Below are 26,792 nucleotides of genomic sequence, written 5' to 3'. Positions count from 1 at the left end.
CTGAAGGAGGGCCCTGAGGCCCTGAGATGGTCTCCTGCTCCAGAAGGAGCCCAGGATTCTCTGAGGACACAGCTGGGCAAGTGGGAGGGTCTACTTCCCACCAACTTGACTGTCTGCGCATTTTAACATTTATAATTGTTTTGTCTTGTAACACCTATTAGGTAAGAAGTAAAATAATACTTCCTGAACCCCAAACCCCTGCCAGCCTGGGACCAGGTATTTACACACATACCATTCTCACTTACCAACTTTATGAGGGAGTTAACAGCAGCCTGTTCACAGAGGGGAACAATAAAGCTGTAATAATTATAGGAAGCTGAAAAACATGCAAAATATGTTCAGCACTGTCCAGGGTCCTGGATGCTGGGGGCGGAGGAGCAATCTGAGTGCAGGCCGCTGGGGGTGTCCGGATAGGCTGATCTGGCTTCATTTCTTCTCAGAACTGGAACGCTGCACCACACATTTTTACAAATTCTAAACTGAGGCCAGAAACAAGGAAGCGATGCTAACACAGAGAATGAGCGCGGATGCGAGCCCACTGCTCCTGACTGGGGCCGGTCGTCTGCACAGCTGCTACCCTGCGACCTCGCCACAGGCCCCATGGCCTGGCCGTGACGCTGACCAACCGCATGAGCATGCTCAGATGCAGCCCCTGCAGCCTGAAGGGTTCGGGGTGAACTTTCATCACGTCTGCAACATCCTTCCAGACGGCTCGGAGAGAAAACACACGCATACACACAGAGAAAGCAGACACGATACAACACTCCAGCTGGGCAGTCGAGTGGCGCATGCAGGTAACTCTCAACTCTTCTACTCTGCTCAGAAGCGCTCACAATAAAAAAAACTCAGACTTTGCTTTAAGCCACAGAAAAATCTCTAAATTCTACTACTGGGGAGAAAAACCCAAAACCACGATCCCCACACAGTCTCCTGCTCTGAGGTAAGCCCCCCACCCACTGTGGCTGCTCCACACGGGGGACTCAGGACCGAACCCCTCACTCTGTCTGCTCAGCCCGGGCGCAGCCTGCGGGCTCTGCGCCTGACAGGACCAGCCAGCTGCCGACCACGGCCCTCCATGGAGTTGGCTCCCAGCTTTGCAGGAGGAGGGTCACATGGACTCCTTTGGGGAAAGGGTCCACCCTTTCCACCAGGCCAGCTTTCCGACCCCTGCATCTCTGTCCTCAGGTCCAGTCAAGGCAGAAGAGACACCTTGGACACCCCGGGAAGAGGGGAGCCTGCCAGAAGATGCCATCCTGCGTGCAATGCGCAGCACCCAGGTGCTCACAGGAAGCCCCGCGGTCAGCACCCCTGACTGTCCCCCACCTGCCATCTGTCACCTGGTGACTCTGGGTTTGCAGACACTATACACCCGCCAGCCTCTTATTAAGACACCGTTATGAAGTGTTGTCCCCGCTTTTTGACTTACAGGGACGAAAGGACAGCGTATCTGAAAACACAGCTGCCACACAATGCAGATCCCACGACGGATCCGAGTACCCCGGCAGCCTTCCGGCCTCGGCTGCTGCTTCTGCAGGGCCATCTCTCCGCAGGAGCCCAGTGGCAACCACCCTCTGCCTGAGGCCAACCGCCAGGCCTGGGTGGCCCAAATGAACAGGCTCTTTGACCACGAACCCAGAGCTTTTCCAGGAAGGACACTGAGAGTTCCTGAAGAGAAACCTGGCAAAGGTCTCCTCTCCTCTCTGGCCACCCAGCACTCACTCGGCCACCTGCAGCTCCCGCCCCGAGGGCCCTGTGCATCCTTCGGGGCTGCCCAGTGCTGACAGCCTTGTTTCTGGAGGAACAAGGGTTCCTGGTCCTGTGCCATTCAGACTGAATGTTACATTTACAAGTACTCTGTGCCAATATAAACAGAGAATAAACACGTGAAAAATGCTGACGTGGACTCACATGTAAAGAAAAGCAAACTACAAAATGTATCAGGGCCTGAGTCATGATGCTCCGTTTCCTCCGCAGCTCGGACCACAGAGTGGCTCCACCCCCATCCGCCCAAGTCAGTAGTCACGAGTCACCTTCCATCTCCGCCTCCCTCATCCAGCCCATCAGTGCATTCGGTCCACTCTCCCCTCACAACATACCCAGAACTGAATGTGGAATCTCAAAAAAATACAACAAATTAGTGAATATAACAAAAAAGCAAACTCACAGATATAGAGAACTAACTAGTGGTTACCAGTGGGGAAAGGGAAGTGGGGGCAAGACATGGGTGGGGGTTAAGAGCTACAAACTATTAGGTATAAAATTAATTACAAGGATACACCATACAACATGGGGAGTAGAGCCAGTATTTCATAGTAACTGTAAATGGAGCATAACCTTTAACATTGTGAATTACTATACTGCACACCTGTAACTTTAATAATATGGTACATCAATTATACTTTAATATAAAAATACCCAGAATCAAGTCCCCTCCCCGCTCCACTGCTCCCACACCGATCCACCCACCACCTTCTCTTGCTGGGGTCCTGTCAGAGCCTCCCATCAGGTCTCCTAATCTGTCTCCACAGCAGCCAGGACAACCCAATCAGAACCCAGACCACTCAGCCTCCACTCACAGGCCCTCCAGCCCTGCTACCTCTGAGCCCTCTGTGCTCCAGCCACTCGAGCTCTTTGTTCTTCTTCCACAGGGACAAGCCCTCTCTGTCCACCTCAAGCCTCTGCGAGGCCTGCTCACCCCTCCCATCAGCTCGCCCCTCTGCTCACTCGCACGGAGCGAGTCCTTCCACCACTGCGCCGGTACCAGCCCCGCTCTGCCCCAGCCCGGGACAGCTGTGCCCTTTACCTAAGTTTTCTCCCCGGCATTTCACCGCTTGATGTGTCCCTGTGCCCGTTTGTTTCTAACCTGTCTCACCTGCTACTAAGGGGAGCTCTCCGAGGACAGGACTCTGGCTCCACTCACTGGTGGGTCCCACATCTCACCAGGGCCTGGCATACAGAGGGAGTGAGTTCAAGGAGACAGGAATCAGGTTCCTCTATGACAAATGTTTCACTAACATCCAGTGTGGTTCACGTACTCAACAATACCAACAACAAACAGGTACAATTGCTTTTTTTTAGAAGCCAAAAACATAACACAAACCATACAGGTGTTCAGACCCTTCCAGAGAGCAAGCCTACACCCAGGCATTCAGCCCAAGGAGAAGGCTGTGTGCAAAGAAGTGCTCGACAGCATCATTCACGAAGGAAAGAACTGCCAGGGCACCAGAACCGAGCGCAGGAGCGGAGCCACTGAGAGCATGTACTTGCATGAAGTCTTGCAAAACCATCGTGTAACAGCAATATGTATACGGCAAAAAAAAAAAGGCAACATACAGAACAGGAGCAGCTGACCTTGAACAACACAGGTTTGAACTTACAAGCGGGTTTTTTTTTCCCCCAAGAAATACGTACTACAGCACTACATAATTCTTGAATGTGGAACCACACATACTGAGGGCTGCCTGTAAAGTTATATGCATATTTTCGACTGCTGTTGGGGGTGTGGTGTCAGTGCCTCTGACTCCTGCACTCTTTAAGGATCAACTGTATATCCATTTAAAAATGGAGACTAAGGAAGTGAATGCATGAAAAATAAAGCCCATAATTACGCGCTCAGTCATCTGATGAGAAGGGGTGGGAATCATGACTGTCCTCCCCTGGTTTCCCACATTCTGTCAGAGTTACGTCATCTCTGCCATTTACTAGAGAATGAGGCTGGTTTCCACAAGGGGGCCAAGACCATTCAACGGGAAAAGGACAGCCTTTTCTACAAACGGTACTGGGAAAACTGGACATCCACGTGAATGAAGTAAGACCTTTACCTTATACGATATAAAAACCAACTCAAAGTGGATCAAAAACCTAAACATTACACCTAAAACTATAAAATTCTTACAAGAAAACCTTCACGACTTGGTTTCAGCAATGATTTCTTGGATATGACACCAAAAGCACAGGCAATAAAAGTTCAAACAGATAAACTGGACTTCATCAAAAGTTATGATCAAGAGAGTGAAAAGACAATCCACAGAACGGGAGAAATATACCTGCTAACTTATGTATCAGAGAAGGGTCCACTATCCAGAAAAACAAAGAACTCCCACAACTCAGCAACAAAAAACAGACCAGCCAATTCAAAAATGGACAAAGGCTTGAATAGACATTTTTCCAAAGAAAATATACAAGAAGCCAATAAGCATGTAAAAAGATGCTCAATATCATTAGTCCTTAGGAAACACAAATCAAAACCACAATGAAATGTACTTCATACCCATCAGGACGGCTACTATCAAAAATAAGTAAGTGTTGGTGAGGATGCGGAGAAACTGGAACCCTTACGCATTGCTAGTGGGAACGTAAAATGGTGTAGCCACTGTGGAAAGGTCTGGCAGTTCCTCACAAAGTTAAACACAAAATGACTGTATGATCTAGCAATTCCACTGCTGGTTTTACACTCAAAGAACTGAAAGTTACTTTTACACCAGACAGATACTTGCACACCAATGTTCACAGCAACACTATTCACAAGAGCCAAAGTGGAAACAACTCAGGATCTATCAACAGATGGATAAACAAAACGTGGTATATCCATACACTGGAATATTGTTCAGCCTTGGAAAGGAATGAAACTCTGAAAAATGCCACAACGTGGATGAATCTTGACAATATTTATGGTAAATGAAACAATAAGCCAAACACCCAAGGACACACGTCGTATGATTCCACTTACATGAAGTACCTAGAAGGCAGAGGAGAACAGTACTTACTGGGCGTAGCGGGGCGGAGAGCAGGGAATGGTGCCTGACAGGTACAGAGTTGCTGTTAGGGATGATGAGAAAGTTCCAGGAATGGACAGTGGTGATGGCTGCAAAACAGTGTGGGCGTATTTAACACCTCTTAAAAGTGGTTAAATCGTGTCCCCACTCGGGTTCCTATGTTGACATGCTAAACCCCAAACGTGATGGTATCTGAGATGGGGGCCTCTGGGAGATAATCAGGCTTACATGAGGTGATGGGGGTGGTGCCCTTATAAAGAGAGACTTCAGAAAGCCTGCTGCTCTCGGCCATGGGAGGACGTAGTCCACCAGCCTGGAAAGAGCTCACCCTGATCTCAGCCTTCCCAGCCTGCAAAGCTGCGGGAACATAAAATTCAGTTGTTTCAGCCACCTCAGTCTACAGGGCTCTGTTACAGCAGGCTGAGCTAACACAGCACATTTTACCAAAAGTTAAAGGAGAGAGAGGACAAAGACAGAAGTACCCCTAAGACTCCAGGTAAGGACACACGACCAAAATATTCTGGAATGGTTTCCGTGAGGAGAGGGAGAGTGGGTGCCATTACTAGTCAGAACAGGCAGCAGAGTCACCCAAAGTGACCCAGGAGAAGACGATGAGCGGAAGGGACAGATGGGGAGGGAGTGTGTGCTCAGGGACGCACATGAAGGCTGACACACACGGAGGACACAGTGGACAACAGAAGGAAGGTGAGGGCGGGTGGTCTCCAGGTCCTGTTCCCTGAGCTGCACTCCCCTAGGGTTACAGGTCCCCCATCTCATTGTAAGCAGATGGGGCAGGGGATCCCAGAGATAAAACAAGGCATGGCTTTCTTGACACAGGAGAAGCCATTTTTGGCCTAAACCATTAGAGAGCTAAGCCAGGCCACAGTGCTTGTCCTTGAACATGTCGCAGTCTTAAGGGAAGTGAGGGAAGACAGGAACAAAGGACAGGCAGTCACGAACCAATAGGTCAGCAATAAAACAGAGTCCTAGTTCCTCCTCAGGGGGCATGCACAACTCTGACACGCATCTTTAAGTTCTGGAGGAACTAAGGCCCCATCCAAGCGGAGGACGGAAGGATGATGCTGACCCTCAGGACTTCAGTCAACTAAAGCTGGGACTCTGTAGACCTGGCCCCAAGTCTGTGCTGAGCTCTCCTCTGCTCAAGCCCCTTCATGGATGTGCACGGACTCTTGGCTTAAAACTTCCCCAATTCTGTTGTTCACGGAGACGCTGCTTTGGGATAGATCCCTGGTGTTCTCCTTACTTGCTACAAGTGATAAATCCTTTCTTCTCCCGCTCTTTGGCTTGGTGTGTCTTTTGGCTCGACACCCATCAAGAAGAGAACCCAGTCTACAGGTAACGTCATGGCCCCCAAACCCATGCTTCATGTTAATGACCTCCGACCTCCCACACACTTCTCTCATCCAGTGAGCAAAATGACATCACCGGCAATACAGAAAGGCCTTCCTGGATGCCCACAGCACAAAGGATGTGGCCCTGGCTACCTGCACTCAAAGCACAGGGGTGGAAGGCAGAGGAGCCGTAAATGGGTGATGACAGCTTCCATAAGCAATTACTCCCAATATTTAATCGTGATACTGTAATTTATAAAATTAAGAAATATCTATTTCTTATAATGACCAAAATAACCAAAATATATTTCTTGAATGTATCTGGACAGGGTTCCTGGCTCACAGCTTCCGGAACCCTCGGAATTTCCTGAGTGGTAAGAGCAATGGAAGCATCTTTTGTTTCGTTTGGGCTTTTGTCCTCAGTTCCTGAAATGTATTCAAAGCCTTCAAGGTGAACCAGTTACCCTGTTGTTCCTAAAAAGCCCCTTTCCATCACAACTGGGCTCATGTCAAAGATGTGACTTTTGGAAATCCCTTAAGGATGGGAGCTGGTTGCCAGGGGAACCAACTAGAATAGAGCACTGGAACAGTCCCATCTCCCTGATTTCCAGGGCAGGGAGAGGGGCTGGAGGGTGACTCAGTCACCAATGGCCAATGGCTTAATCCATCATGCCTGTGTAATGAAGGCTCCGTAAAATCCAGAAGGATGGCACTGGGAGAGTTTACAGTTTGGGGAATCAGACTGGTTCCATGTGCCACTGTGCAGTGCCCCAAACTCCATGAGGACAAACGCTCACTTGTTGGGGACCCCACACTCTGTGTCTCCTCATCTGACAGTTCACTCTTACCCTTCCATATCATCTGTAATAAGCAGGTCATCTAATCAGTACAATGTTTGAGTTCTGTGAGCTGCCCTAGCAAGTTAACTGAACCCAAGAAGGGGGTCGTGGGAGCCTCTGATTTAGAGTCATTTGGGCAGAAGGACCTGTTCGTGCAAACAGCATCTGAAATGAGGGTGGGGGACATCTTGTAGGAATACGCCCTTAACCTGTAACCCAAGGAGGGGTCAATGGAACCTCCAATCTACAGCCAGTCGGTCAGAAGCACAGATGGCAACTTGGACTTGGGATTGGCACTGTTAAAAAAAAAAGAAAGAAAGAAAAACAACAGGCCCAAAATGGAGTCATCAAACGTCAGCAAACCAAGACTGAACACCTAACCTAACTGAAGTTTCAGCCTTTCCAAGGAATGTGACCTTTAACCAGTCAATCAAGAATTACCTGGTCAGTACTAGTGAGGTATTCTGCCCGACAGACACCTGCCTGCCCCCAAAGGAAGGTCACCTAGCCTGAAACAATCCATTCTTTGCTTAATAACTTCTGTATCCCACCTCCTTCTGCCTATGAAAGTCCTCCATTTTGTCCTTGGAGCTCCCTTCTACCTACCTGCTAGACGGGATGCTGCCTGACTCACGAATCACTGTGTCCATCGATGGACAGATGGATGAAGAAGTCACAGCATATACATACACACTGGATGGATGAAGTCACAGCATACACATACACACACACACACACACACACACACACACGGAAATGTTACTCAGCCATAAAAAAGGAGGAAATCCTACCATTTGTGACATGGATGGGACTTGAAGGTGTAAGTGAAGTGACTCAGACAGAGAAAGATGAATACTATATGACCGCACTTGTATGTGGAACCTTTAACACCTCCCCCCAGCTCCGCCCTCAAATGAACTTGTAGAAAGAGAACAGACTGAGGACAGCAGAGGAAAGGGGAATCGGAGGAAGGGAGCCAAAAGATAGAAACTTCCAGTTTTAAGATAAATTAGCACTAGGGATGTAACATCCAACATGACCGTACTTAATATTGCTGTACTGATGTTCAGGAAAACTGCTCAGAGAATTAATCCTAAGAGTTCGCATCACAAAGGGAAATTTTTTTTCTATTCTCCTTTCTTTTTATCGTATCTATGAGATGATAATGTCAGCTGAATCCACTTCACAACATATCAAACCATCATGCTATATGCCTTAAACTTACAGTCTCTCAGCAAAACTGGAATAATTAAATCAACTTTTAATTTACAAAAATATGTATGTATGGAGAGATTTTCTGGAAAGATAAACAAGAAATGATAAAAATGCTTGCTTGCTTCGGGAGAGCAGGAATGGGATTAGCAGATGCGGCGGAGAGTGGAAGGCTCATTTTTATGTAATCCCTTCTTTACTACTGCAATTTTTACATGATCATATTTTATTTAAAAAAATTAAAACTATCTTATGAAAAATAAAAATTAAATTAATAATATCTATTCCTAAACACAGCCAAAAGCCTAGAAGAGCTATGTTCACCAACCCACAAACCAGTTAACATTTGCTGAAACCTTACAACATCTACTGTGCCTGGACCATTTCGCCTTCATAAGATGAAATGTTGTCCAACCTGCAAACCCAGGAGCCACCTCATTCAACCAAAATAACAGGGTCTAACTTAAGCCCAGTTCTTCACCACTAAGAGCTTCAGACCTCTGGCTGCACCAGGCCACTCCTCTCCAGTGTACTCTCACTGTCCAGAAGCTAGAATTTATGAGCTACTCAACCCTGTCCTCCCTGCAAACAGTCGTCTTTCAGGCTCCGACGCCCGCCTAGCAGTGATCCCAATCACAGAATGGCGGACATTACAACCACCGACCCCAGCCCTGTGTGACTGAGAAAGCAGCACATTCCTTCCAAGTGCAGATTCTCTTGGGGTTCCTTTGAAATGAGTGAGAATTTGCTGAAAACACGCAAGCTCATCACAGGGTGAGTCAGGGAAGCCAGTCCGGCCCTTAAGTGGGGTCAGGGATGACAGTCTCACAAGGACTCTGCTGGTCTGGAGGAGGAGGAGGATATGCTCACGGAGACCACAATGTCATGGCATGAAATAAACAGAGTTCAGCAAACTCGGAAAGTGTGACTCTCACGCTATGGTTACCCTTCACTGAAAGCATTCTGTAACGTACTAGCAGAAACAGAAAACCCAGCGGAAGTGCCGCATCCAAGTCCACACGGCCACCAAGGGCTGGGCCCCCGGCCGATGGATTCAGCTGAGCTGGTACCGACGTGCAGCGGCTCATGAGGAAATCCAAGCGCATCACCCCAAATACCAGTAGTCTCTGCTGTCACCCCCCACCCCCTTTCACCCAGGCTATCAGGGTCCACGGACATTTCAGATATTTTACTTGTTAAATTAGGGCTGGAAAGAAAGCAATTTTTAAACTTGTACCTTTATATTCAATTTCAGTATTTACTGAATGTCTACGTGAAATTAAGGATTATCCTGGGCCACAGACAGCACAGGTGAGTGAGAAAGGTCATCACACACCACGCGTGGCTGGATGACATGGAAGCCCGCCCTCCTGTACCGCCCGACCACGGGGAGTGCACTTTGAGCAATAATGACAAAGGAACTTCGTTATTTCAGTCTGGTTCCTGATGAGAACTTGTCCACATCACAAAAGTCAACCGTTTCAGCTCATCCTCAGAGAGAACGGCCAGTACACCGGCCCCAATATAAAGCATGAACTCAGGGGGCTCCGACAGCAGGAAATTTCCACTTGGGGCCCTGGGGAGGGTCTGGAGACAGAGGGAAGCCGACGTGACACCGAAGGTGTAACTTCTGCATCGGCCCCAAACCCGCTGGAGACATGAGTGCCTAGAAAGCACTGCTCACTTTTTCAAACAGTTCAACTGCAGGCAATTTACAAAGTGACAGACAGTTGTGCGACATGCGGACTCAAGGTAGCTCCACTTTATTCCTACCTCCCAGTGACCAGCGAGTTTGGGGGGGACCTCCAGCCCCCGCTTCTCCCGCTCTCGCTCCTGGTACTTCTCATACTGCCGATAACATGCATACCCGCCGCCCACCGCAGCCAGAATGGGCAGGGGGCGCAGCAGGGACAAGGTTCGGGCAGGGGCAGTGTGGACTTTTCTGGCATCTGTAACAGAAAACAGGAAGATGTTGAGCCTGGGAGGAGGGACAGGCGAGTCACACAAACACAGTGCCAACAGGAGGCCCAGGAGGAGCCCTCAGCAGAGCCACTGGACCCAGAGGGCTCTCACAGGCAGGTGCTGCCCTGAGTCACTATGAAGACCCTGCTGCCTCCAAATCCTGTAGAGGAGGGACCAAGCATCTTTCCTGTGAAACCATGCTGCACCTCAACTGCCCCACAGTTAGTGAACTTCAGATGAGAACACTGAATTGCAAAGAGGTCGGGAAACCAATCAAGGTTGCCCAGCTGGCCACCAACAGGGCCAGGACGGGGACAGGTACCGCTTCTCACCCAGGGCTCTCTGATCTTACCATCCAGGCCCAGTTCTGACTGGACACTAGCATTCTCTCAAATGCAAAACCCCATGAGCTCTTACAATTCCACCATAAAAGACAAATATCTTATTTTCAAAAACATACTAAGGATCTGAATAGACATTTCTCCAAAGAAGACAAATGAATGGCCAGTAAGCACAGGTAAAGATGCTTAGCATCTGTTATGGGCTGAACTGTGTCCTCCCCAGAATTCACATGCGGAAGTCCTCGCCCCCAGCACCTCAGAATGTGACTTTACCTGGACACAGGGTCTCTACAGAGGTGATCAAGTTAAATTAAGGCCAGAATGGGTGGCCCCTAGTCCAACGCAATTAGTGTCCTTATAAAAGGAGAAAATTCGGAGACAGATGTGCGTAAGGGAGAATGCTACTTGAAGATGAAAGCAAAGATCAGGGTGATGCTTCCCCAAGCCAAAAAATCCAAATATTGCCAGGAAAGCCATTAGAAGCTAACCGAGAGGCATGGAACAGATTGCCCTCACACCCCTCAGAAGGAGGCAGCCCTGTGAGACCTTGATCTTGGACCTCTATTCCTCAGAACAGTAAGAAAATAAATTTCTACTGTTTAAGCCACTCAGTTTGTGGTACTTTGTTCCAGCAGCCCCAGCAAACTGATACACCATCATCAGTAATCAGGGAAATGCAAATCAAAACCACGATGAGATACCACCTCACACTAGGATGGTTATAATCAAAAAGACAGATAAGCGTTGGCGGGGCTGTGGTGAAACTGGAACACCCACACACCACTGGTGAGGTTGTAAAATTATGGGGCTGCCACGGGGAAAACAGCTTGTCAATTCTTCAAAATGTTAAACATGAAATTCCTATGTGATCTGGCAATTCAGCGCTCAGAGACTTGAGACATACATCCACACAAAGACTGGCACAAGAAGGTTCCAGAGCAGTGTTGTTCATAACAGCCAAAAAGTGGAAACAAACCAAGTGTCCACCAACCAATGAATGGATTTTAAAAATGTGGTTTTTCCGTACAATGGAATATTATTAAATAATAAAAAAGGAATGAAGTATTGACACCTGCTACAACAGGAATCTTGAAAACATCAGTTAGAAGAAGCCAGCCACAAAAGGCTGCACATTGTATGATCTCACATCAGTGATGTGTCTGGTATAGAAAACATACTACACAGACACAAAGCAGGTCAGCAGGTGCCAGGGACTGGGGGTGGGGAGAAATGGGGAGTGACAGTTTAGTGGATCAAGTGCTGTCATTGTGGGGGGCGAGGAGGGGATGAGCATGTTCTAAAATTAGTGGTGATGGCTGCACAACTCTGTAACTATATGAAAAAACGGTGAATTGCACACTTAAAATGGTGAATTTTATGGTATGCGAGTCATATCTCAATAAAGCTGTTATTAAAACAAAATCTCGGGGTGGGGGGAGGGTATAGCTCAATGGTAAAGCGTATGCCCAGCATGAACGAGGTCCTGGGTTCAATCCCTAGTACCGCCATAAAATAATAAATAAGTAAATAAACCTAATTACCCCTCTTCAAAAAAAAAATAAAAAACTCCAGCACTGAGTTCTCAGAGGAGGGTAGAAGCTCAGTGGCAGAGCATGTGCTTAGCACAAGGGAGGGAGGGAGGGAGGGACGGAGTGGGGTAGGAAGGAATCCTTTCTGAGAGCTGAATTCTCAGGAGCCTGTGAAAACCAAAGCACGTGCCCCCTGCACTGCCCTCTGCTTCCAACAGGAGGAAATCGTCCCACTCTGTGTCACTGTCCCCCTACTCCACCTTTTGGCTGTTGCTGTTTCTTTTTTTTTTAATGAGTGAGTATGGATGTCATTAATCTCTTCCGTCTTCTAATTATTCTTACTGAACCCTTACCACTTAACCACTAAATACTCTTATCTCTGACTGGAAGGATTTGTCAAAGCAAGAAACTTTTTTTTTCTCTTTCTGGAATATTTGGTGACAAGAGAACTGTGTACCCTCCCTCCCTGCACTGACCCAGCATCCTGGACTGACTGGTCACGCTCTACTCAATGCTGTCTGCTACACGGGTCCTTTCTTCAACTGCAGGCCTCTTTCTCTGGCATTCCTAAGGCTTACTTTACTCCCCACAAAAGGGAACGGTAAACAGAGGGCGCCCTGCACTCCTGACCACCTCTCTGCTGGGTCTGTCACTTTACAAAGGCACAGCTTTTGGGCAGATCCAAGGTTATGGCTCAATTTCCAAGGCTCCGCCTCTATCCTTCATGTGATTCCTACGCTGTCCAGCAGGCCAGTCCCAATTATAATTAAATAAGCAGCACCCAGATGTGCCCCTGTGAATTATCATAATAAGCCCTTTGTTTTTGTTCTCATTAACCATCTCATTTCATTCCCAAGGTACTCTTACTGGGCAGTTAAAAATAGCTTTCAGTATGGTAAGAATAAAAAGGATATTGAGCTTATTAATAAAGACAATAGACATTTTTCTACGGGTTCAAATAGCTGCTTCTAAGATCAAAAAAGTTGATAACCCAGTGTTGGTAGGGGTGTGGGGAACTGATGTAGTCACAAGTACCTCCTGCTTAGATAAGTGTAAACCTGGGACAACCACGAGGAGAGCAATCCGGCCCAAAGAGCAAATTGTAGAACACATCAGCCTTTTGATCCAACAATTCTCTCTACAAATTTATCCCGAGGATGTACAGAGATATGTTACCACAGAACTGTCTGTAGTAGAAAAAGACCAGAAGCAACTTAAATGTCCAACACCAAATGGTGCAGTCATACAACAGAACCCTATCTGGCCAGAAAAAAAGTGAGGTAACAGCAGCTAATGCTTCAGGGGTAACTCCACGCCAGGTACTCCGAGCACTTCCCAGACATAGTATCATCCAATTCTAACAACCACCCCATGGAGCAGCTGCTATGTTTGTGCCAATCTACTAACACACTGAAGCACAGAGAGGCCGGCATCACCTCTAACAGCCACTTACTTGTGGAAGAGGTTCTGAGAGGCAGCTTCCTCAAGGGCTGCAGGAAATGGCTCCTGGCAATGTCCTCACGGTGACAGGGCCTACAAGCAAGAAAAAAATGAACCATCAAACATTTTTTTAATTAAAAAATTAATGAGTCAACTGCCAAAATTTGAGTACAGTTTACAGATTCAATAACAGTATTGTGTCACTGTTAATGTCCTGGTTTTGACCATTGTATGGTGGCTATGTAAGAAAACGTCCTTATAGGAAAAGGGCTAAAATATTTAAAGGTAAAGGGGCACCAAGTGTTTCAGAAAGAAAAAATATACATATTTACACACACATGAAGAGAGAAAGAAAGGGAGAGGCAGGGAGAGAGAATGAGTAACCAGAACCAGTCGACATCCGGGGAATCTGAGTACAGGGTACTTAGGAATTGTTGTAACATTTCTGTAAATCTACAACTACTTCCCAATAATAAGTGTGAAGAAAAATTTTCTTTTAACTCAGTATAAGACCACAATAAGCGGTACAGCCAGCACTTATGCAAAGCCCTATGCTTCTTCACCACAGAAGAGCTGTGCACTGCCCTGCCCCCTCTCACGCCTACTCATTAAAGAACCTAGTAAATTGGTTGAAATGTTAAACTTTAAATGTTTGTCCTGGGGAAAAAAATGACACAAACAAACTAGACTGAACTAGTCTAATAATCTACCTCGAACCTGGAAGGCTCACCTGGTGTGGAACCTCTGAGTTACCATCTTTGGCTACTTAGCCACAAATGCCGCTTTCACAGTGTGCAGGTTTTTCAAGCATTCTGAGAAAAAATTACTAATTATTTTCATGGCTTTAAGTCTAAGAAACTATTATTCCTGTTTCAGTTTGTTTCTATTCTGTGTTCCAGATTCACCCCGGGAAGTGGCAGCAAGGGAAACATTAGTGAACATCTCATGAACAGAGTCTCCCCTTCAAGGAGCAAACATCCTGCTTTCAAACCACATGGCACCTCAGTTTCCCCAAATACTGACCTGAAACCTAAAGAAACTGTCCTTGTAGGTAAGCGCTTCTTTTTACCCTTGGAGCCCTTTATGAGAAAAGCAGAAATTTACTATAAATGTCTAAACTGCTATTTTTGTAGAAAAATTCACCTGCATTTATGACTTTCACAGAATAACGTTTACATGTGTGGATACTTAGTAATATCTTACACAGATATTCTGTAAACACGATCAGATTTCAGTACCTTCATTTTTTCACGAGAAATTTCCTTGACGTAAAACTGCCCTCACAGCACAGTGCTAATATGACGACTGGTTCTCCTGCAGGCACGCAAGGTCTGTCTGGAGAACAAGCATGGGGCCGGGACAACCACTACCCCCTCTAAGACCAAACAGCTGGACAGCTAGTAACACAAAAGGGGGTGTGTTGCAGTGTGAACGTTCCTTCAGCAGAGAACAATGCTCATCTCTTAGACTGGATGCTCTCACTACAAAAGCTAAACGCCTAAAACCCTGCTTTCCAAATGGAATTAGAACAAGAAGTGTGGAGTCTAAGGGCTGCATTGTTGTGTTGCGCACACTGCTGCACTGTGTCCTCGGAGCTGCTGCTGAACCCTTAACTGAAAGAACGTTTGCAGACCGTTGAACAAGGCTTTTTTTTTCCTGGCTGGGGGATAATGTTCATCCGCGATGACTGGATACCCGGCACTCAGGTGGCTGGTTATGCGTTCGGACGTTCCCAGGAACAGAGCTCGGCCCTCCTCCAGGGCTGTGGCCCCAGATCCTGGAACAAGCGCCTGGCAAAGGCCCCATTACACCAGCTTGTCTTTCATGCCTGTCCTCACGTGAATGTTGTGCTTCCTCACGTCTTACATAAACACCGTCCACCCCACTGCAAGCTCCTAAAAAGAGCTACGTTCACTGTCCCCACTTCCTCACCTCCCACTCAACCAGGCTTTTTTCCTAACATGTTACCTCTTGTCAACGTCACCAACTTCCACACTGCCAACACCAACACGCATTTCTTGGCCCTCACGTCATTTGCCCTCTCAGCAGCATTTGCCACTGGTGATTCCTTCCTCCTCTCCCCTTTTTACAATAACTGACATATAACAGTATCTTAATTTCAGCTGTACAACATTATTCCCTATTCGTATATGTTATAAAATGATCACCACAGTAAGTCCTGTTAACTTCTGTCACCATACATAGTTAACAAAATTTTTTTTCTTATGATGAGAAAGATCTACTTTCTTAGCAACTTTCAAATACACAATACAGTATTATTAACTATAGGCACCATGCTGTACATTACATCCCCAGGATTTACATATGTTATAACTGGAAGTTTGTATCTTTTGACTGCCTTCTTTCACTTTTTCCTTCTTGAAACACATTTAGCCTCTGGGGCCCAGATTTTCCTCCCACCTCTCTGGTCTCTCCCTGACTTCAAACTGCTGCCATGCCCAGGGATTGGACCTCTTCTTTGTCCACCTTCTCTCCCTAGAGATGCTTTAAACAGCCAGATACCGATGACTCCCTCACTGCTCCTACAGATCCCTATTTCAACTGGCTACCCAACATCCCTACTCGGGATCATCTCAAACTGAGTTTGTCCAAAACAGAACTCCTGACCCTCTCTCACTGCCCTTCAACCTGCCCTACCCCCCAGAGCTGTCCATCTGCGGCAGGGACTAGCCAGCTGTTTATCAAATCTGCTTCCTCTTCTTCCTCTATCCAAGAGACCGTATTTCCCAGCCTCCCTTGCAGTAGGGTGTGGCCATAGAACTGATTTCTAACCAATGTGAGAACCACTCAGGCTTCCCAGGCTTTCCCACCCTTTCAGCCTGTTTGATGCAGACAAACATGCAGACCTTGAGAAGCCACATGTTAAAGATGGCAAGAGACGGGGTCCCCAAATCACTGATGCCCTGCTGACCAGGAGCCCCCACTGGGACTTTACATGATCGACATATAAACTTTTACTGTGTTCAGTCACTGAGATGCTGGAGTTTACCTGTTACTGTAGCAGCATTACTATAATTAATACACCATCTCAGAGAAAAGGAACCACCATTCACCCAGCTGCACAAGTTGAAACCCAAGGACTCTTTTCTTTCTCACTATCCACATTCAATCCACTGGCAAGGCATGAAGACTCTACCTTCAAAACACATCCTTGCCTACCTATTTCTCTTCCCCACCACCACTCTCATCCCAACCTGTGCCACCAGATCTCTCACTGAATGACTCAACGGCCTGTTCTCCCAGGTTCCATTCTTGGCCCCTAAGTCCTATTCATCACAGAACACCCAGAGTGATCATCCACACCTATGCATCTGCTGTTTACTCTGCTGGGCACACCCCTCCATGGGGCTCACTCCCTCCTCATTCAGTTCTTTGCTCAAACAATTCCTCCTGGCTGGTTTCTGACCACAAGCCCAAGTTAGACAATCACATAAGACCCTAAGTCCAGTCCCTGGCACCTGGCTATACGTTAGTATTATTAACGTAACAGAGCTGCTGTTCAGCTGGCACACACCGGAATGGCCACATCAACTGTCTGTGCCAGTGTCCATGTTTCCCTAGTTAATATTTTTGAGATCACCCCTGGGGGCAACACTTTAACTACAATCCTTATGTCTCTCCTGCTTTCTAGAGCTGTGAAAGCTCTCCTGAAAGTGAACTGGCAGGCCTCTTGAAGGCCTTAGTCCACATTCTATCTTGTGTCATTTAGTAGTGCTTCCTCTCTCTTCTACTAAACTGTAAAGTTCATTAAACACAAGGCCTATTTCAATTTATCTTTTAAATCCTCTCTTTTCCCTACTCTCCCTCCCCCTCTCCCTGATCCCTGGCACTGCACTTGGCAGTGGTAGGAGTGCCATAAATATTCCTGAAGGAAAATCCCACATGAGCAACCACTCCCAGGTACTACGTCCATACTCGCCTGAACCTAAGAATCATCCAAGGCGCCTGTAAAGAACACAGCTGCCAGAGCCCCACCGTACATTTACTGAACCTCAATTTGGCAGCAAGGTGGAGGTATACCTGGGAATCTCCCTTTCTAATAATAATCCACCCCATTTTTTTAAATCAAACAAGTTTGGGAAACACAGCCCTAAATTACCACCTGTAATTGCTTTCTCTTTCTTCTATCACCTTCAAGTATCACCCAGTTACTGAAAAACTTCCCTGCAATATGAGGCTTTCAAATACATGTCTCACAGATACCCCCTTACTTGAAAATCACCAAAATGTTATCTTTTGTTTTGTTTTGTATCTTAGTATAGTTCCTATCTTGATATGTAATACCTTTGAAAATCAAGAGCCCTATTGTACCCAAATCTTCATCCCTCCCACCCACTGCACCTAAACCCAGTCTTATCTACCTACACTGGTACTAAAGTTTTTTTTCTTTTCCTTTTAAAATGATGGTGAATGAAGTATATACTCCTCACCATCATTAAAAATATTTATTTTTTAAGAGTGTCACGTTTTAGTCTTTCCAACTCATGACACATTTTAGATGATTTCACGGCTGACTCATAAACAGCACACCTAGTAATAACATTAAAATCAGAGCCCTCCTGTTCAAATGCTAACAGTTACCACCACATTGCAGAGCGCCCTCCTGAGAGAGCTACACCATTTCTGAATAAGTAATAATGGCAAAGTGAAGTTTTCGCGGCTAGGGCAGTTGACAATTCGTTTCCTTTCAGTCCAAATCCAGTGTCCTTACTTCCCAAAATGACAACGCAAGCTTTGGTCAATGCTAACAAAGTGAAGCCTGCCTGAAACATCAAAATACCGACCGTCCCTCAAATCTTAGCTCTTTGAAATGACACCGAGTAGCAGATTCTTGAGTCATAGCTAACGTTTTAACCCATTTTCCAAGAGTCTAAATGCTCCCAAGTTATTACTCACACAAGCTATTCCGAATAATGAATGCCCTCACCGTGGGCAGCCTGAGGGGAAGGTCGTTGCGTGACCCAGGTAGGGGTCCTGGTTCCGCTACTAACTGGATGGGAGAAACTGAGGAAGTCCCTCCCGCTCTCTCAGGGCCTCAATTTCACCAACACCAAAAAAGAAAGAGCTGGATTTAGAAGACCCCTCCAAGAATCTAAGAGATAGGAGTCACCAAGGTAACAAAAACCCCAATTCCATCACGGACTATTTTGATTTTACCGAATCCAACCCCCTCGCTTCAGAAACCTAGACTCCGAGGTGAAAGCCGCCCGACCCGCAGTCCAGTGCTCTTCCCACATCACGCCGCCCCTCCCAGGAACACAGATCCCTGAGAAAAAGGGGCCAGTCCTGCCTCGGCTCTAGTGGCCGGCACGCAGCCTATTTCATCTGATTTGGGGTGGGGTTTTTTTGGTTTTCGTCCCTTGTGGAAAAGATAAAGAGGGAGTGCTTAGGCCCGACTCTGAGTAAACTCAAACCGCCGTACGTGGCGGCAGCGCACCTGCTCCCGAGCTCGAGGTGAGTGGTGGTTCCGTCTCCTCTAGAGCTCTCCTCAAGGCGGCCCGCGGTAGAGAAACGATTCCTCTCTCCGGACCCCGGTTTGGCCCGGACCGCCCGCCGCCCCCCGCCCCGCGCCTCGAGGCAGTCTCCCCAAGCAGCCGTACCTGCTCCGCCACAGTGCGACCCCGCGCAGCAACCCCAGACACCCCCGCCCCAGGGACGCCGCCATCTTGCCTCCTCCTCCTCCTCAGCGGGACACGCCCCCCTCTGACACGCGGGGCGCGCTGCGTGACGTCACGAGCCTCGAGCGCGCGGGGCCAATGAGGAGCGTGGAGTGCAAGGGACGGAGCTGTCTCAGCTGTTCTCCCGGTTACTCAGCAGCCTGGCGCTTCCGGCACCTGCTGAGCTAGGTTGGGGAGGGGCGGACGGTGGTAAACTTGGGCCTGAGCGCAGTGGAGCCAGCCCTACTTCTTCCCTGCGCCCTGCGCATCCGCACGTGCCTGGAAAATCTGACTCACCCAAGGTCCGAGAATTGACCAGCTGAGCTTATTCGCTCATTTTACGGTTGGGAGAACTGAGAGCATCCACGACTCAGCTACCATTGATAAACGCTTCCTAAGTGCCAGACTCTGTGCTCATCACTTTGCATGCATGGTGTCTCATTCTTACTCCCATCGCCCAGAGACCAGAGACCAAAGGTCTTGGATTACCCAGAAATGCAACTAGTCGTCAAAGAGATGCTAGGTGTGATGGCGCGTTCTCTTTCAAGGATTCTTGATCTTTAGGCTTACGGGAGTTTTCAATAGTATCTGCCTTTTTTTTTTTTTTTTTTTTTAAGTGGGCAGAGACTAGAGACCGGCATCTAGCCCTGAGAATTATTCCCAGTTTAAAGATAGAGAAACCCGAGTCCAAGAATGTTAACGAGGATGCTCAAGGGCACACAGCTATAAAAGAGAAAAGCCGTAATTTGAATATACATCGCTGATTCCAAAACCCATGATCTAAACATTTTTCCTTTTCAGCCTTTTGCCTTTCTAGGGCATAACCAGACTTTACAGGGAGCCTAACAGTCCTCAGGTTTCCTGTCGGAGTGGAGACACTTCCCTCTGGTTTTCAAGTCTGAAGTGGAGGAGGGGAGTATAGAATTGGTTTTACTATTCAATTAAGAATAGTTAACTCAAAACCAGGGGGAAAGAAAAAAAGCTGGGAGGGGGAGATTATTTCAAAATGAAGTGAATTTTGGAAAACTGATTATCCACATGCAAAATAATCAAGTGGACCATGTATAAAAATTAACTCAAAATGGATCAAAGACCTAAAGCTAAGAACTAAAACTATAAAACTCTTAAAAGAAAACATAAGGGAAATTTTTATGACATTGAATTCAGCAATGATTTCTTGGATATTACTCCAAAAGCACAGGCAACAACAATAAAATAAGATAAATTGGATTTCATCAAAATTAAAAGGTTTTGTGCATCAAAGGACACGATCAATAAAGTGCAAAGACAACCCAGAGAATGGGAAGACTTTCACAAACCACATATCTGATAAGGGTCTAGTATCCGGAATATATAAAGAATTCCTAAAACTCAACAAAAAATATCCCAAATAACCCAATTCAAAAATAGGCAAAGGACTTGAACAGACATTTCTCCAAAGAAGATACACAAATGGCAAATAAAAGATGCTCAACATCACTAGTCATAAGGGAAATGCACATCAGAATCATGATGAGATATCAATTTCACACCCATTAGGATGGCTATTATCAAAAAAAGAAAAAAGGAAAAAAATCACAAGTGTTGGTAAAGATTTGGAAAAATCGGAACCCTTGTGTATTGCTGGTAGAAATGTAAATGGTACAGCTGCTGTGCAAAACAATATTTTACCACATACACAGAAAAAGTCAGTTGATAAGAAGTGTTGATGAGGATGTGAAGGAATCAGAACGGTCATACTCTGCTGATTTTCATTTTTAAAATCAATCTTGCATTGCTAGTTATTGTATGTTATCCTTTTTTTCTATCACTGGATTCAATTTGCTAGTATTCTGTTTAGGATTTTTGTACCTGCTTTGTGAGAAAGAATTGGACTGCTATTTTCATCTTAATTTATGTGTATGAAGTTGGTTCATTTTTCTATAGATTTATCCAATTGTTCCAATACTATTACTGAAAAGACTTTCCTTTCCCTATTGAATTGCTTGGCATCTTTGTTAAAATGAACTGAACACACGTGCGTGGGTCTATTTCTGAGTTTCAAAGATCTCCATTTGTTCCATTGATCTATCTTAATTATTGTCACTTTAATTAAAAGTCTTGAATCAGGTGGCATGGATTCTCCAACTTTGTTCTTCTCTTTTAAGATTGTTTTGGCTTTTATAGATAGGTCCTTTGCATTTACATAAAAAAAATTTGGAAACAGCCAATTTCAGCAAAAAAAAAAAAAAAGTCTAGTGAGATTTTGATTGGGATTCTGTTGAAATCAGAGATCAATTTGAGGAGAATTGACATTTTAACAATAATGAGCCTCCCATGCACGGATGTGATAAATCTCTTTGACTGTTTACAACCAAATATCATATGTAAATTATTGCAGATGTGCCTCATTTTATTGAACTTTACTTTATTGTGCTTTGCAGATATTGTGCTTTTTTTTTTTTTTTTTAAACAAATTGAAGCTCTGTGGCAACCCTACTCTGAGCAAGTCTATTGGGGCCATTTCCCAGCAGCATTTGCTCATTTCCTGTTTCTGTGTCACATTTTGGTAATTCTCACAATGTTTCAAACTTTTCATTATTATTGTATTTGTTCTGGTGACCTGTGATCAGTGATCTTTGATGTTACCATTGCAAAAAGATTATGACTCACTGAAGGCTCAGATGATGGTTAGCACTTTTTAGCAATAAGTGAATTTTTTAAAAAAATTTATCTTCTTATTTGTTTGTTTATTTATTTATGTTGGTGTGGAGGTAATTATATTTATTTATTTATGTATTTATTTTTAACAGAGATACTGAGGATCAAACCCATGACCTTGTGCATGCTAGGCATGTACTCTACCACAGACCTATATCCTATGTCCAGGGGGTAAACTATACATCAATAAAAAGAAAATGTCTGGGAAACCAAAACCAAACACAACCTACTGATTTTTTTTTTTTTCAGTTTTTTCCATGAACATTTCTCCATTTTCTCTCTGGCTTGTACTGCAGCCAAGCAAGGTTGTTTGTTTTTTTATTTAACTTTTTTTTATTGAGTTACAGTCATTTTACAATGTTGTGTCAAATTCCAGTGTAGCGCACAATTTTTCAGTTATACACAAAGATTCATATATTCATTGTCACATTTTTGTTTTGCTGTGAGCTACCACAAGATCTTGTATATATTTCCCTATGCTATACAGTATAGTCTTGTTTATCTATTCTGCATATGCCTGTCAGTATCTACAAATTTTGAAATCCCAGTCTGTCCCTTCCCACCCTCCGCCCTCTTGGCAACCACAAGTTTGTATTCTATGTCTATGAGTATGTTTCTGTTTTGTATTTATGTTCTTTTGTTTTGTAATTCCACATATGAGCGATCTCATATGGTATTTTTCTTTCTCTTTCTGGCTTACTTCACTTAGAATGACATTCTCCAGGAACATCCATGTAGCTGCAAATGGCATTATGTTGTTGGTTTTTATGGCTGAATAGTATTCCATTGTATAAATACACCACATCTTCTTTATCCAGGCATCTGTTGATGGACATTTAGGCTGTTTCCATGTCTTGGCTATTGTAAATAGTGCTGCTATGAACATTGGGGTGCAGGTTGCAGCCAAGCAAGTTTTGAGAAAACAGATTTCTACTTTTGTTTTCCAGAGACCATTTCTGGAATGACCCTTTTAAAGCCCAGGCTCAGTGTGCGGTGAGATTATCATACTAAAGGAAGTAGGTCAGACAAAGACAAATATCATATGATATCACTTACATGTGGAATCTAACAAAATGATGCAAAAGTGAACAAACAGAAGGAGACTCACAGACATAGAAAACTTACAGTTACCAAAGGGGAAAGGGGTGCGGGGGATAAATTAGGAGTTTGAGATTAGAAGATACAAACTACTATATATAAAATAGATAAATAACAAGGTTTTAATATATAGCACAGGGAGCTACATTCAATATCTTATAATAACCTATAATGGAAAAGAATATATAAATATATGCATAACTGAACACTATGCTATCCTCCATAAACTAATGCAACATTGTTAATCAACTCTACTTCAATACAAAAAAAGACACCAATATACAACCTCTTACATTTAGGTACATGTCTAAGTGTTGTAAACCGACTACACTTCAATAAAAAATAAGAATTAAAAAATATTTAAATATGTGTGTGTGTGTATATATATATATATATATATATACACACACACACAAATATATACACAATTCCAACCCTTTTGAGTTTAAAAAATAGATACCTATATGTATCTGTGTGTGTGTGTGTATAAAACCTTTAATAAGGCCTCCTTCCAGCTATAAAGTTCTGTGATTTTAAGGTAATATGTGCCTGATTTGGGATTTTGTTCCATAAGTTTTTCAAATAATAAGTCAATTCTAGATTCTGTCCATTTAACAAGGAGAAGGGGGAGGTGCTGGACAAAGAGAAGTCGGGAGAAAAGGAAGAGGCAGCGACAGAAACAAACACAGATTGAGCTGCAGAGGCGCAAAAGAGACCGTAAGGGGGGCGGCGGGTTCCCGGGGCCTCACCTCCAGCACCTGGCCTCTCCGAGAATATGATTCAAGTTCTTCCAAAGCCTGCTGCAGATTGAATGTGGTGCATGACTTGCAGGCAGATAAATGTAGTCGGTGGGGCTGAGTTCATCGCAGGCTCATGGCCACCTTTATTGGCCCAGGAAAAGCTGTCCTGGTGCTGCAGGAGCAGAGGAGCAATTGGGAAATGGAAGTAGATTATTTACCTGAAACAGGTCTGTGCAGTTTGCATGATGCGGTGGAAGTGAAGAAGTTACCCCGAAAGGTAGCTCCTGGGGAGCCTCTTGGACAAGTGACCAAATTCTAGTCCTTCTGGCTGCCATACCCCCGAAAGCATCGTCTCTACTGTCACGTGGGTGGGTTAGAGAGAGTCTATTTTTCCAAACTCACAGGAGAAGCAGAAAAGAAAGGGCTAACTGAATGGTTTTAGTAAAAGACAGTCCTGAGGGCATTTGGGTGTAGGTGTTGCTAACAGCAACAAAAGCTTTTGCGTGTTGCATGTTATTAAACACTCTATGCGTACTTCTTGTGTTTATCGGCAAAGGAAGGCAAAGATGAAGATCTGTTTTGTGTACTTTTAGGACTACTTTGGTTATTTTACTTTGGGAAATTTGATATTGTAAAAGAATAAAGCAAGAATTGACTGGGCATGCCATTGCTGCTGGTCTTTGATGTCGCTTCTTCAGTTGCAAAAGGGTCCACTGACACTTTGTTGGAAAAGTTGAATAAGTCACATCCGCTCGGGACGAGGCACCAGGGCCTCTGTTTTGGAGAGGCTGGCGGTGTGTGAGCAGAGTGGCAAGGAAGCCGTCAGCAGCAGGGGTGTCCCTTGGTGACAGCTACTCATTGTCCCCAAGAACTTTGTTTTTAAATTGAAGTCTAGTCAGTTTACAATGTTGTGTCAGTTTCTGGTGGACAGCATAATAGTTCAGTCGTACACATACATATATTCATTTTCATATTCTTTTTCATTATAGGTTACTATAAGATACTGAATCAAGTTCCCTGTGCTATACAGGGACTACTGTTGGAACACTTTTTGTGCAGTAGGACCTTTTTGTTTATCTGTTTTATATATAGTAGTTAGTATCTGCAAATCTCAAAGTCCCAATTTATCCCTTCCCACCCCCTTCTCCACCATAACCATAAATTTGTTTTCTATGTCTATGAGTCTTTTTCTGTTTTGTAAATAAGTTCATTTGTCTTTTTTTTTTTTAGATTTCACACATAAGTGATTTCATATGGTATTTTTCTTTCTCTTTCTAGCTTATTTCACTTAGAATGACAATCTCCAGGTCCATCTGTGTTGCTGCAAATGGCATTATTTTATTATTTTTTATGGCTGAGTAGTATTCCACGGCATAAATATACCACAGCTTCTTTATCCAGTCATTCATTGATGGACATTTAGGTTGTTTCCATGTCTTGGCTATTGTAAATAGTGCTGCTATGAACATTGTCCCCATGAACTCTTAATACTTGAAAACTTATTACTATAGACTATTTGACATGCGCTTCCAAAGAGTTGTGAATGAGGCATCAAAATCAAATACTTCTCTACTTTGAAAATGCAACTTCCTTAGAGGATAGCTTGCATTTCTGATAACTTAAGTTGTATTTAGAAACAATCACAGTTCCCTAAGCACAGTATCTGACTCTAAAGAAATGCAGACAAAATGAAAGACGCTGACTACACAAACTCTCCAGAGGTTCCGCTCTGTCTCCAAACTGCAAGCCTGGCGCACTACTGCAATTCTCACCTTCCTGTCGTCTCTCTAAGACCCAGGGCTTACCAGCTCCCCACTAACCTGTTATGTGTCCCTAGTTAAATTCCTAACTGCTCTGATCTTTGATGACTTATCTGGACATTTAGCTATCGCTTACCTCATGGTATTGTGAGGATGAAATGATGCAGCATAATGTCAATCATCTGGTGGGTGTAAATTCTCCAACAGCTACTGCGCATTATTTTCTTCTGTGATTTTTCTCTGGCCATGAGGGGGCAGAATTAGCCTAGGATTGAAGGATGAGTTTTTAATCAACTTTCAATTTCCAAAGCTATGGATGGTGGTGGCCAGGCTTCATTATGACTTTCTTTGGTCCTAGGCACTTTTGCCTTCATGGATGACTTCCTCCAGAAAAAAAAAAAAAAATTAAAAATTATAGTTGGGGGGATGGGTATCACTCAGTGGTAGAGCGCATGCTTATCATGCACAAGGCCCTTGGTTCAATCCCCAGTACCTCCAATAAAAAAAACAATAGAAATAAAAACTATAGTTTACAACTGTGTTGATATAAAGACAGTGGAATCCAGGTGCAATACAGGGAATGTAGCTGATATTTTATAATAGCTATAAATGGAGTAAAACTTAAAAATTGTGAATCACTATGCTGTATATCTGAAGGGTATCTGATACTGTAAATCAACTGTGCCTCAATTTTTTTTAAGTACAGAAAGTAGAATCTGGGCCTGGCTTATCATTATAATTCTATTCATTTTTTTTTCTTATTTAAAATAAAAAATTAAAGTACCGCTGTGGCCTCCCAGCAGTATCAGGGCCCCTAACACTTTCCCTGCTGTGCATAGTGATCAGGTCAGCCTTGGGTGGTGGTGGGGAGGGGCCAGTCATCACTGCTGATTTGCTGGGGGGAGGCTTGGGCTCTGGAAGTGTCTGAGTCCTTGCTGGGCCTCTTATAAACAGTATGCACAGTTGACCCTTGAACAATGCGGGGGTCAGGGGTGCCAACCCCTTGTGTAGTTGAAAATATGCTTGTAACTGTTGACTCCCCCAAACTGAACTACTGATAACCTTACCAATCACATAAATGGTTGACTAACACATACTTTCTAGGTTTTGTGTATATCATCATTTTATGCGCTCATGACACACCTACTTTTTTTTTTATATTTCTAGGCTACATGGTTTGTGAGTTTTTTTCAAATGGTCAAAAATCTCCAAAAAGCTTTTCCAATGATTCAATTATTTATTGAAAAAAAAAATCTCAGTATCAGTGCACTCATTCAGTTCAGACCTGTGTTGTTCAAAGGTCAACTGTATTAGTTTGCTTAGGCCACCATAACAAAACAGCACAGACCATGGCTTGAACAATACA

At 44.7% G+C, this 26,792-nt stretch overlaps 1 protein-coding gene across 3 annotated transcripts in view; it reads right to left on the bottom strand.

The window, feature by feature from the left end:
* Positions 1 to 19,166, bottom strand: part of PISD (phosphatidylserine decarboxylase) — a 30,773-nt gene extending 11,607 nt beyond the window's left edge. Inside the window, exons 1-3 of one of the 3 annotated variants that reach the window (XM_031443132.2) lie at positions 19,072 to 19,166; positions 13,464 to 13,543; positions 9,952 to 10,127 (exon numbers count right to left, since the gene is read on the bottom strand). In XM_031443132.2, coding sequence (XP_031298992.1) covers positions 9,952 to 10,127; positions 13,464 to 13,543; positions 19,072 to 19,136 — 321 coding nt within the window. In that variant the 5' untranslated portion in view covers positions 19,137 to 19,166. Of the gene's footprint in view, positions 1 to 9,951; positions 10,128 to 13,463; positions 13,546 to 19,071 lie in introns of those variants that run through there. The other 2 variants (XM_031443131.2, XM_064481057.1) reach the window with 2 other exon arrangements.
* Between the last annotated feature and the right edge of the window lie 7,626 nt (positions 19,167 to 26,792).

This window comes from Camelus dromedarius, chromosome 31 (assembly GCF_036321535.1).
Source record: "Camelus dromedarius isolate mCamDro1 chromosome 31, mCamDro1.pat, whole genome shotgun sequence".
NCBI lineage: Eukaryota > Metazoa > Chordata > Mammalia > Artiodactyla > Camelidae > Camelus > Camelus dromedarius.
This window is presented reverse-complemented; position numbering and strand designations above follow the sequence as displayed.